The sequence below is a fragment of the Furipterus horrens genome, unplaced genomic scaffold (genome assembly GCF_987537825.1).
Source record: "Furipterus horrens unplaced genomic scaffold, mFurHor1.1.pri manual_scaffold_3, whole genome shotgun sequence".
NCBI lineage: Eukaryota > Metazoa > Chordata > Mammalia > Chiroptera > Furipteridae > Furipterus > Furipterus horrens.
This window is the reverse complement of record NW_028327173.1, coordinates 165,135,864-165,149,420: the sequence shown is the minus strand read 5'-3', so window position 1 is coordinate 165,149,420 and position 13,557 is coordinate 165,135,864. Positions and strand designations below refer to the sequence as shown.

Here is a 13,557-nt window from a genome sequence, read left to right as displayed (position 1 = left end):
TAGACTGCAAATGAGCACTGGACTCCATGTGTATTAAATGAAGCAGAAAAAATTATATACAAGGTATTGGACTAGATTAAAAATTTCTTGATTTTCCTAGGTATAAACACAATGTATTTTCTTGAGAAAACTTGATGGAGCAGAATGTGCCATTGGAGTGTGAGTTAAATATCTAGGGCAGTGGCTCTCAACCTTCCTAATGCCATGACCCTTTAGTACAGTTCCTCATGTTGTGGTGACCCTCAACCATAACTAAAGCATAGTGATTGATTAATCACAAAAACAATATGTAATTATATATGTGTTTTCTGATGGTCAGGCGACCCCTGTGAAAGGATCGTTCGACCCCCAAAGGGGTCACAACCCACAGGTTGAGAACCGCCGATCTAGGGTCTAGTTTTGGCAATACTACTTACTATGTGACTTTCTAAAACCGCTTAACAATTTTGAGGTTTAGGTTCTTCACCTACCAAATAAAGAAACTGGACAAAATTAACATATCCCAGGTTGTATTTTATGGAGCATTAGGTAACTGAAGTATTACATTTGTAGAAAAATATTCTCTTGTCAAGTAAGACTATTGACTAAAGTATTAAGCCGTACATAGTTAAACAGGTATATTTCACTTTGTTTTAAACTGCAGAACTCCACAGTACTTTACATATGCTAATGAACATTGTGACTTTTCAAGAGAGGTATTTAGTATGTAGCTTTCCTCACCTCCTTGATTATAGAATCCTCTCCCATCACTCCTCCCTTCGAACAGCCATTCATAGCCAGTGGAGGAATTATATCTTTTTTATTCAGCAAAACATGTACAGGGTGTGTTAAATACTGAATTCTCAGTAAATATTTGATAATTGAATGAATGGATTCCCTTGGAAATAGTGTTTCTGGAAGCACAGTTTAGCAAATATTAGATTAATAATTAAGTCTGTGAATAACATGCATATATTTTTCCTCATTTTTACATTTGATCTTAGCCAAAAGGCTGAGAAGTGATTATTTTCCCCATTTTTGCATTATTTTCTTTCCTTTATAAGTTCAAAATGGCAACTTGATAATTTTGGGATACTGAACATAAGAAAAATCTTTTAATATTGAATCATAATTTCAATGTCTTAGTTGCTTGACCTCTTTCAATTTTTCTTTTATAGCTCATTCGACTTGATAGCCTTAGTGCCTACTGGAATGTAAACTGCAGCATGTCTTACCGGGGATCAAGGGAACAGATCTTGGTAATTTCTGTTTTTACCTGGAGGAATTAACTACACTTACTAAATATATTTAATGTAAGAGACTTGTAAAGAGGACAGGATATCAGTCTTTTGTTGAAGTTATATGTAATTAAATCAGAAGTGTGAAACACAGTATTGATATCTCTTCTGTCTTTTAAAAAAGCACTTTTGTTTTTGAAGACCTTTGTGAACTCATTCACTAGAGAGTAAGATGAGACCTGTACTATTAAATCAAAACTGCATTTATGGTGTTTATTGGGATGGCCAAAAAGTTCATTCGTTCTTTTTCCATAAGATGGCTCAGCTCTAATAGCACTTAGTTGTCTTTTACTTCATTCGAAATAGTTTTGTTAGATTGTATTGTGACAGCTGTCTCATCAGAGTGCATTAATTTATTTATTTTAAATGTTAACATGATTTTTATCTGTTTAAATTTTACCAGTAAATTTTAAGGGAAAAGAGTTTATAAAAACATATGACAGTTTTTTTATTGTATTTTTTTCCATTATCATTTAGTTCCCTTATCAAAATTGGTGAATTTTTGTGTAGCCATTTTAATATCGAAGGTGGAAGAAAATGCAGTTGGTTATGGTAATCACTTTGATGTTTGGGTTCCACATAAGTTCAATGAAAAAAATCCTTGACTGTATTTCCCCATGCGATTCTTTACTTAAACGTAATGAAAACATTCTGTTTTTAAAACAAATTGTGATGGGTGATGAAAAGTGGATACTTACAATAATGTGGAACAAAAGAGATGGTGGGGCAAGTGAAATGAACCAACATCAAGCACGCCAAAGGCCCGTCTTCATCCAAAGAAGGTGACCTGTATATGATAGGATTGGAAGGGAGTCCTGTATTATGGGCTCCTTCCAGAGAGCCAAATGAATAATTCCAGCAACTACTGTGCCCAGTTAGAACAACTGAAAGTAGCGCTTGACAAAAAGCATCCGGAATTAGTCAATAGAAAATGCATAATCTTCCATCAGGATAATGCAAGACTGCATGCATGTTTCTTTGATGACTGGACAAAACCGTTACAGCTTGGCTGGGGAGTTCTGATCCATCCACCGTATTCACCAGACGTTGCACCTTCGGTTTCCATTTATTTAGGTCTTTAACAAAATTCTCATAATGGAAAAAATTTCAATTTCCTGGAAGACTGCAAAGGGCACCTGGAATAGTTCTTTGCTCAAAAAGATAAAAAGTTTTGGGAAGATGGAATTTTGAAGTTGTCTGAAAGATGGCAGAAGGTAGTGGAGCAAAACGGTGAACATGCTGTTCAATAAAGTTATTGGTGAAAATGTAAAATGTGTCTTTTACTTGAAAACTGAACTAACTTTTCGGCCAACCCAATATACTCTCATTTTGATAGCATCTGATTGCATTGTGGTGTTTCATATGAGAATAATTACTTGAAGAGTATTGTAAAGATGATACCTTCCAGATCTAAAGACTATATTCTTAGCAAATGTTTTAAGCATTTGTGATAATAATTCCCTGAACAGTGAAAGATTAATTTTAAACTTCTTGTGCTGAGCCATGTTTATTTACTTAGAGGAGAAAAGAACAGTTGAATTTTGGAACTGAATTATTTCTAAGATTCTATCTTTTGTTTCTCAGATTCTGTAATGCAAATAATTTGCCTTTGTCTAGAAATTGTTTGAGATCCAATTTTATGGACATTTACATAGATATATATATTTTAAAAATTCTCTTCTGTGTTTTATTCTAAGGAAATATATCTGTAAATAGTGTTTAGTGTTTTTTAATGAATTGCTAATTACAAAGAGGGAAATAAGGGTACTGGTTTAAGACTAAGTATTTGTTTTTATATATGTGGCTGAGTATGTGTGTATTTTATTTTTAATTTTTATGTAATTAAAATTTTTTGTTTAGGGTAAACTGAAAAGTGAAATTCTTACAAATAACGATATACCCCCAAACCATCAATATAGTAAGTAATGGTAAAAGTTTATTTCATGTTATAGGAAGCTTGGAATTAAATGCTTTATTTTTACTTTGACAAAGAGAAAGTATTAATTTTATACCTTAATTTTATCATATAGCATGTTTGGATTATAACTAATTACTTAGGAATAGATCGTAACACATACACTGCCTGATAGGACAATGTGGATGTAGTTCACTACAAACAGCTAACTCCCTCCCCCCTTGAACTCCATGTTTCCTTCTTACCTAGTTATCGTCTTTGTTTTAGAAATTAGGCTTTGTTTGCTTTGCTTTGCTTAATAACTAATTCTTTGAGATCTTGGTATTCATGTTGCCCCTAGCATGTCACTACTGCAGTGTTAAGACAAATCAACCACGTTAGAGATTTTTTAAGTAAGTTTTTCTTGGCAGCCTCACTTTTATTTAATTTTAAATAGATCTAATAAATCTGTCTACTTATTTATCTCATCTGTTTTCTCCATTTCTGTTTCATTCTGAAGAAGCTATTTGTTTGTATTTAGTATGCCCCTTTATGTTCATTCTCAAAATTTATTCCCACATTCTTTTGTATTCCATATTGTTTTGGTTCACTTTTGTTTTCTTCATATTTTTTTACAGCTGATTGGCATTATATGAGAGTTGGCACTTTCTCTTTATGTTCATTGGCCTCTGTATTTAGTGATGACAGAGTTTTCACATGCTGCTGGTTTGTGGAAACATTTTTACTCGTGAAAGACCTAGTTCAGAAAAACCTACAACTTCATTCTTAGGCATCTTTCACTTATAAATAACTTTAAATTAGTTAAAGTTTTATACTATCATGCTATATATTATATAAGATATTGTAATTTATGTAATTTTAATACTATACATGGTTAATATTTATCACTTTACTTTGCTCTTTTATCTTCCCTAGCACAACTTTTCATACTACTTCTCAACTTCAAGAATATATATATTTTTAATTATTTATTTGTTTGTTTGTTTGTTTGTTTTTTAGAGAGAGGGGAAAGGAGAAAGAGAGGGAGAGAAACATCACTGTGTGGTTGCCTCTCACGTGCCCCCAACTGGGGACCTGACGTGCAACCAAGTCATGTGCCCTGACTGGGAATCGAACCAGTGACACTTGGCTCACAGGCCGACGCTCAATCCACTGAGCCACAGCAGTCAGGGCTAAGAATATTTTCTTTAGTTATTCTAAGAATTTTGTGGAGTGATCGTTTTGAAAATTATAAAGTAATAAGCAATTTTTTTTCTGGGTACTGTGAATTTTATTCTTGGTTCTGGTCCTGAATTCTGCAAGTGATTAAATAAGAAATTAATCAGGTTTTGTTTTCTACCTTGTATTAATATTTTATATCAGTAATAAAACCAATAAATGGAAGGAAGAGGAACCTAATTTTACAGAGTTTGAATTACCAAGAGTAGAGTGTATTTTGTACATTTCTTATTTAGAAGCATAGGACCATAAGTTCTTTGGGATTCCACTTTAACCATTGAGCTTGACAGTTGGTATAATGTAGTTAAATAGATGCTTAAATACTTCCTTGGTAGTTATTTTTTAACATACTTTTGATCATTTTTCTTTACTTTCAAGGTAACAGTGTTCTTATAATTATTTACAGTTGTTCATATGTAAGAGCATATAAGGGTATCTTACTTCTCATGTGGTATCAGTTTTCCAGCCAATATCAGCCTCTGCAAAACTCTACATGAATCCTTATGCAGAAACAGAGCTTAAAACACCCAAACTTGATTGGAACATAGAAGTACAAAATATTGCTATTGAGCTAACCAAACCTCAGGTAAGATTTCGTTGGACATTTCTAACTTTGATTAGCCTTGAATCTTGACTGCTTTTGTCATTTGTGATTATTCCTTCTCCATTGTTCTGATGGTTCTTTTGGTTTGTTACATTGAGATTTGACTCCTAAAAATAGATGTACTATATACATATTTTTTAAAAAGAAAGTATATATCAAATTTAAGAAATAGTTTTATCTGATATTTTTCTCATTGATTGAGAATCTTACCAAATTATAGTTAATGACATTATTTCCATTTAATTCCAAATTGCTGATGGAGATTTTTATGTGTTTTTTTTTCTTCTCATTTTAATAACAGGCACTCTTATATTAAATATCGCTTATTTACTCTTTAGAACAGTTTTGTTGGCAGCTTTTATTTTTTCCCACTTGTTTCTCAAGTTTGATTACATGCCCAGGCAGTGTGGATAACAGACCTGGAAAAGTGAAAGAATAACAAGGATTTAACTAATTGAGCTCTTGGCCCTGTGCAGTCTAATAAAAATACAATGCAAGTTATATATGTTTACATCCTTTTTTTTCCATAAGTCTTTGAAATCTGAGGCATATTTTATATTTAAAATTCATTTAAGTTCAAACTATCCACATTTTAAGTGTTGAATAGCCATATGGTAACCTTTAGGTAGAAATGCATTATGAAAAATAGAGAGGAGGAAGCTAGACTTGCCCCCCCTTTTTTTAATCTTACTTACAGTCATGTCCCGTGTATGTGTTTTCTTGTGGTGTGTGTTTTCCTCTACTTGACCAATTGTATTTACTGGATATACAGACTTGTTGTATTGATGAGCAGAAGGACAATTAAGTAACTTTATCTTGTTTAAGTGTTTATTCATGTGTGCAATCTAATCAGTGTGACTTTGTTTTTGTTTTAATAGTACTTAAGTATGATTGACCTTTTGGAGTCAGTGGATTACATGGTTAGAAATGCCCCTTACCGGAAATATAAACCGTATTTACCACTTCATACCAATGGTCGACAATGGTAAGTTAGAATTTTTTCTTTTTTAATAAGAAACATATAATCATACAGTTAGGGAATCTCAGAGTTAAGACATCTTTAAAGCCATGTAATAAAGCCACTTCTTTCTTTTATGTAGACATGAGAGGGGTATCTTTTATATTATGTCCTTGTTACTTTGTTTAATAAACACATTTTTTTAATATTTCTGCTCCCAGATTATTTCCAGATTTTTTACTTAGGGTTCAAGACTTTCAGTATTTTTTGGTCTTATTGCCCTTCAGTCATCCACATGGATTCAATGTTAAACCATGTTGGATACTATTAATTTTGCACAACATGTCATTTGTGATTTTGCTTTGATAAACCCTATTCCTGGAGTAGTTTGTTCATTTCATAATCTGTTTAAGTAAGAGGATTGAACTGGGGAATTGAAATCTTACTGCTGAGCTCTTACAAGAAAACAGTTAATAACAAAAAGTATAAACAGGGTAGGTCTAAAAAGTCAAAGCTATATTCCTACTTTTTCTTAAAACTTTATATTCAGAGATGCATTAAAATTTTTTGATGTGCAGGTGGAAATATGCAATTGATTCTGTTCTGGAAGTTCATATAAGAAGGTATACACAAATGTGGTCATGGAATAACATAAAAAAGCACAGGCAGTTGCTGAAGAGTTATAAAAATACCTACAAAAACAAGCTTACCCAGACTAAGGTGTCAGAAGAAATACAGAAACAAATTCAGGTATATCTTGCATATATTGGTGAAAGGTATTATTTGTTAAAGCATTACTTAATGTAAATTCTTTTAAATTTAATTTGAATTAAAATTAATTTTATTCAATAGAATAGAGCTGAACTCTTTTTCAGAGAATTTTATGGGAAAATGAATAATATTGTTTCCCATATTTTTCTTTTTGAAAAACTTTTCCCATTCATCCTAATATCAGATAAAATGAGGTTACTGTAAACTATTTGGAGAAATATGTTTGGTATTGGTAATGTTTAGAAAATCAACATCGGAGCTGTTTATTACTAGCTAGTGTACATATATTGTTAGGTTTGTTAGTACCTTTTTAAAAAGCAAAGTATTATAAAAAATAGCTTTATTCTTAAGGTAAAGAAATCTTAGTTAACCCTTTTGAAATATAGAAAAATACCACATTTAATATATAATTTGCTTAATATCATGTGATCTGCCACAAATTCATAATTAGATTCCTATTGTGAAGTATATGACAATTACTAGTATTATAATGTTAGAAAAGCATCAATTTTTTTTAACATCTCAGGTCTCATATTTTCATGTATAAAGTGGAAGCTGTCTGTTTTGCAGAATTGTGAGATGTGCATGAGACAAGAGCACCTGACACACTGGTCACTAGTTATATGTTGGATTCCTCTTATGTACACTTACGTCAGCTCCCCAAATCAGTTTCTACTTTAGATTTCTTGTGATTTGCAGAACTTTACATTTAAAATTTTGTGTTTTATAATGGCGTCTGCAGTACAATGGTTGTAAAATACTATAGAATAGAGGGAGTCAGAAGAACCATAGTATAATATCTGAAACAAGTCCCCCTTCTAAATATTCTTGTTTCCATTTGCATATTTGCTTATCTGTGTATTGTAATGATCTTATTAAAATTGTTATTTCCCTTTTCAATGAAGGTTTACTTTTTTGGAAAGCTTGTATCTTATACTACAAAAGTAAATGTAAAAGCCAAGTGCATGTTCAAATTTATACTTAAACTTTCATTAGATCACAAATACTGTTTGTTCATAGATCAATAAGCCTAGATATCATAGAAGAAAAAAATTCTTTCTAATGATCATTTTTCTTGTTTACACATATCTCTTTATAGGATTTGGAGAAGACTCTAGATGTTTTTAACATAATTTTAGCAAGGCAACAAGCACAAGTTGAGGTAATTATTTTTGTTAGTTGATTTTATGTTTTAAACATGTTAACTACTGCTTTAAACCTAGGATCAGGAAATCTAAGCTTCATGGAAAGTTGTTGAGATTTACTCAAATGAGAGTAAAACTTGAGTTTTCACAGCCTAATTTTGTTTCAGGGTAAAAAATGGAAATCCTGAGGAAAAAAGGGTGATGTTAGGGCAAATTAAAATTAAATTTTTTGTAACAAAAAGTTTAACCCCCCCTCCAAAAATAAAAGAAAGTAAATGAAAGTCATCCATAATCCTAGCAATATACAGTGCTAACTTAACGTTTTGGTGTACAGACTCTTTGTTTTTCTTTCACGCATGTATACCTACCTATTTATGCTTCTTATAGCCTATTTTTAAAACTTTATCTTTGGTTTGTTTTCTCTTCACACCATTCTTTCCTCCTTCCCTTCACTGATCTTTTTTCTTCCCTCTCCTTCTTCTCTTAACCTCTTGCTTTCTATTCTTTTTTTCCAAAATTGGAATCAATCTGTTTATAATATTTAATAATGTATTCATGATTTATCTACATTGACATTGTTCTGTGTTATTTGTTATTCTGTAACATGACTTTTTTTGTATTTAAAGAATAAATTACAAGTATAGTACAACTCATTATAGAAAATATGGCTCCACAAAAATAAGATATTCTAGAATCACCCTTTATGTTACATACCAAAGATAACTATTGTTAATACATTTCTGTGTATTCCTTTAGTTTTTATTACTTTGATAGATCTCCATGAACATGCTTATGTTTTTAAATGGATTTAAAGCATATTGAGTGCCTATTGTACTAGCATTATGGTTAAGAGTGTGGACTTGGGAGTCAGATGGTCTGGGTTCTAATTCCACTTTGCCAACTAATACTTGTGTAACCTTGGGCTATTTAGCCTCTTTGTACCTCAGTTTACTCATTTGTAAAATAGGATTAATTTTGTAGTACCTACATCATAGAGTTATTACGAGGAGTGCATGATAATGGATGTGAACCACGTATACTATTATATGCCTGGCATACAGTAATTACTAAAGAAGTGACTTTTTTCTTTATTTTCATTATTATCATTTACATTAGCATCCAGAAGTGAACAAAATAGACAAAAATCCCTTACATTCATAATAGGAAGAATGATAATAAACATAAAAACAAAGGAGCAAGTGATATAGAGAGTGCTGAGGCTAGGTAGTGATGACAATGGGGCTGTAGTTTGGAACACAATGGTCAGGGAAACCCTCACTAAGAAGGATTCATTTGAGCAAAGAAGGTGAAGGAGCCAGCCTGAAAGACACCAGAGGGAAAGTGTATGGATCAGAAAGAATATGGCAAGTTGAAAGGTTTGGGTGGGAGCATATCTGGCTCATTGAGGGAACTAATGAAACAGAGTGGTGAGAAAGAGAAGAGAGTGGTGGTTAAGGGGGTCAGGAAGTAAGGTAGTGGAGCAGTGGAAGGGGTGATTGTTGAAGTTGGGGAGGACGGTAGGTTGTATAGGGTCTTAAAAGCAATTGTTTGGGTTTTGGCTTTTCTGAATTAGGGAGCCATTTGTTAAACATATAATATAATCCAATTTAGGTTTTAAAACTTTCTCTGGCTGCTATTTTGAAAACAGACTGTAAGTGGAAGGGCAAGACTGAAAACAGAGATTAATTAGGATGCTATGCAAATATTTGAAAGATAATGATAGTGTGACTGAGAATGTTTGCAATGGAGTGATGCCACAGAGTCAAATTCTAAATATGCTTTGAAGGTAGCGCCAACATTTTCCAACTGATTAGCTATGGATCATGAGAGAGAGAAATCAGAGATGACTAAGGATTTTGTCCTGGAGCAGTTAGGAAGATGGAGTTGCCATGAAATAAGATGGGGAAGACTGGATAGAACAAGGTTGGGTGAGGTAGGAGAAGATGAGGAGATCAGTTTGGGACCTATTAAGTTTTAGATATCTTATAGACATTAAGGTGGAAATATGGAATAGGCGATTGGGTACTTGAATGTGGAGTTTAGAAGAGAAGTCTGTGTTGGAGATATAAATTTAGGAGGTGTCAGCATGTAGATGGCATTTAAATCTGTGACATTGGATGAAATCACTTAAGAAGTTAGAAAGCTAGAGAAAAGGCAGGTTCTAAAGACCCACAGCATTTTCTTGTTATACGTCAGAGAGATGGGAACCAGCAAAGGTGACCATGAAGGAGTTGCCAGAGATGTAGGTGGGAAGTTCTATGAATGTAATGTTCTCAAAGCCAGGGGAAGAAAGAATTTCAAGGAAGAGGGAGATGCATCTGGTCAACTGAGCTGAGGACTGAGAATTGCCCATATATAAATTATATGACCTTTTGATATTATACCACAAGTGCCTGAGGCTTTGTTCATTTTTTTCATTAAAGTTTTTTTCTCTCTGCTCTTCAGATTGGAAAATTGCTATTGCTCTGTCTTCAAGTTTATTCTTTACGCTATCATTTCCATTTTACTCTTGAGCTCATAATAGGATTTTTAAATTTTGGATATTGTGTGTTTCAGGTCTAAAATTCCTATTGAGTTCCTGTAAAGTTTCCACTTCTTTGCTGAAAATTCTTCATTTAGTAACTTTTGTTTATTTCCCTTTGTCTCATGTAACATAGGTTACAGTGTCTCTGATAATTTCAGCATCTAGGTTATCTGATCATTGGCATCTGTTGATTATCTTTTCCCTTGAGAATTGATCATATTTTCCTGGTTTTTTTGTTTGTTTTGTTTTGTTTTCATACATCAAATTGTGTAGCCTCTGGAAACTTGAAATTTTTGTCTTAGCACACGACATGGTTAGATTCTCATTTTAAGTTGTATTTTACCTTCTGTGGATAATGGTTCAAATATCAGTTTTGGCCAGTAGCCACATGTGTATTGGACCACATAGCTTTCAGAGGGTAGGGGCTGGTTAAAACACACATTGTTCAAGCAAAGATCATGATGCCTCCTGGCTCTTGTTAACATTCAATGTACATTTTGGTTAAAGTCCCTTAGACTGATGAAATTGGATGAAATTTGCTTTTAATAAGTGCCACAGTAAAAGTATATATAATCATAAATTTTTATAGGCGATAAAAAAGATGGTAAGAATTTTTTTTTTAATTTAGAGCCCCCCCCCCTTTTTTTTTAATTTTTGGTTTTTCAATTACAGTTGTCCCCTTTTCTCCCAAGCCTGCCCCTTTTACACTACTAGTTTAGTTAAAAAGATTTTAATAAAATATTCAAATACTATGCAACTGTTCTGTATTTAGATGTATAAAGTACTGTTCATAGATCTGTCTATATATTTAAAGTCCAATGTCTAAGAGAGGTTTAGCTTTTGGGCTCTGGTTGTATTTTGTCTCAGATAATTGTTAGCAGTCTCTTTAAAGCTTACAAGCCCAGAATATATACCTTTAATTGGATGTGTTTTTCAAAACATCTCAGTTCCACCTACTGGTGAAATTGTTGTGGCTGTTCAGCTCCCTGCCTAATGACCTCTGCTGTGTGGAGGAAACTCCTGTGTAGTAATCGCAGTGATTCTGAGTCCTGGCTGCACAACAGAATCACTACGGAATTTGAAAAAAATACTGATACTGTGAGTTTACTCCTTCAAGATTTGATTTAATTGGTGTGTGGTGGGACTCAGGCATTGGTATTAATTTATATTTTAATTTGCTGACAATTCTTTAGTGCAGCCAGGATTGAATACCAATGAGCTATGTTATCCACAATAGTTGACTGTGTCATTCACTTGTAGTTTGCAAATTCAAACAGGGCTTGAATGTATTCACTCATCTGTGGCTTCTGATAAAATTTTTACATTTTCCGCATACTTAGTCTTTACATTCTCAAGCACTATCCTAGTCTGCTCCCGAATAAACCAGTAATGTAATAGTGCTCTTTTATCACTACTATTTTTAAAAGGTAGAGTCCTTTTCACAGGTTGTATGTATGATTTCTTTGTCTTAAAGATTCATATCTACTGTTTAACTATGTATTCTATATCTAAATGCTACCTTGACATTTTTTGAAACCACTTTCAAATTTTAATTATTTTTTTTACTTTGTTGCTTATCTCCAGTGTCTCTTCTCATTAACATTTCAACCCTTAAAATTTCTATGATTATGGGACACTGATGAGGTTAGTTTCATTTCATCAACACTTGGATTAACAATATTGTACCTTACGTCTGCAATAAACTCAAAATATCGATGGCTAAGAATTGATTTGTTTTTGCTGAAGCATTGTATGCATAAAATTTTTAAGTAAAAAGTTTAGTGACAAGAAAGAAAATAGTAGCTAACATTTTCTTGGTGTAATTTGCTGGTACTGTCAATTCTGAGGAATATACAATTATCACCCTAAGTTTATATCAGGAAATGTAGTCATAGAGATTAAATAAATCATCTAAGTTTTACTTAACATCAAAAATAAGAAAGGAATGTACTCTGTGTTGAGAGAATAAAGAAGTTTAATGTTATTTGTATAGAATATAAACTCATCAGCTATATATATTTTCTCCATTTTGACTTCTGAAAATGGATTGGTAAGCTTGACAAAAGATAGTTATAGCTGAGATACAACTGGAACCTTTAATAGTTTTGTGGATAGATGTAGACCTGTTCTCTTATTTTTTATTTAATGTCTATTTGATACAGAGAATTTAAACTGAACTATTGTTACTCAAACCTATTCTTTTTACTATAGAATTCAACTCTTTTCTTTTAATTTCTTTTTTGCATGATCTCACTTTTTGGTACACACAGAGAGGCTTGTAATGTGCTACTAATTCACTACCAATTTAAAATATTTTAAATTATCTCCCGGAAGAAAACATGGGTGGTAAACTCCTGGACATTGCTGTTAGTGTATATTTTTTTGGATTTGTCTCCTTGAGCAAGGGAAGCAGAAGAAAAAATAAATAGAATATCAAACTAAAAAGTTTTTGCACAGCAAAGGAAATCATCAACAAAATGAAAATAGAACCTAATGGGAGAGGATATTTGCTAATGACGCATTCAATAAGTGGTTAATATAAAATATATAAAGAACTCATACAACTTAACATACACACAAAACCAACAATTCAGTTAAAAAATGGGTAGAAGTCCTGAATAGACATTGCTCCAAGGAGATATATAGATAGCCAATAGACATTTGAAAGATGCTCAATGTCACTTACCATCAGAGAAATGCAAATTAAAATCACAATGACATATCACCCTCACACCTGTCAAAAAGGCTATCATGAATAGTGAAAAAACAAGTACTGGCAAGGATGTGGAGAAAAGGAAACTCGTGCACTGTTGGTGGGATTGCAAATTGCTGTCCCCACTATGGAAAAAGAGTATGGCAGTTTCTCAAGAAATTAAAAATAGTACTACCATGTGACCTGGCAATTCCACTTCTGGGTATTTAACTATAGAAATACAAAACACTGATTCAAAAAGATATGTGCACTCTTAATTTACAATAGCCAAGATATGGAAGCAACTTAAGTGCCCATCAATAGATGATTGTATAAAGAAGAAGTAGTACATATATATATAATGGAATATTCTTCAGTCATAAGAAGTGAACTCGTCACCATTTGCAACATTGATGGACCTAGAGGGTTTTATGCTAAGTGAAATAAGTCATA

The 13,557-nt window shown here is 32.6% G+C and overlaps 1 protein-coding gene across 4 annotated transcripts in view; it reads left to right on the top strand.

Moving 5' to 3' along the window:
* The window catches only part of VPS13C (vacuolar protein sorting 13 homolog C), a 182,807-nt gene that overhangs the window by 43,322 nt on the left and 125,928 nt on the right, over window positions 1-13,557 (top strand). For all 4 annotated transcript variants that reach the window (XM_090270692.1, XM_090270691.1, XM_090270694.1 and 1 more), the window contains 7 exons: window positions 4-63; window positions 1,158-1,238; window positions 3,138-3,195; window positions 4,869-4,996; window positions 5,893-5,999; window positions 6,551-6,722; window positions 7,843-7,905. In XM_090270692.1, coding sequence (XP_090126818.1) covers window positions 4-63; window positions 1,158-1,238; window positions 3,138-3,195; window positions 4,869-4,996; window positions 5,893-5,999; window positions 6,551-6,722; window positions 7,843-7,905 — 669 coding nt within the window. The remainder of the gene's footprint in view (window positions 1-3; window positions 64-1,157; window positions 1,239-3,137; window positions 3,196-4,868; window positions 4,997-5,892; window positions 6,000-6,550; window positions 6,723-7,842; window positions 7,906-13,557) is intronic.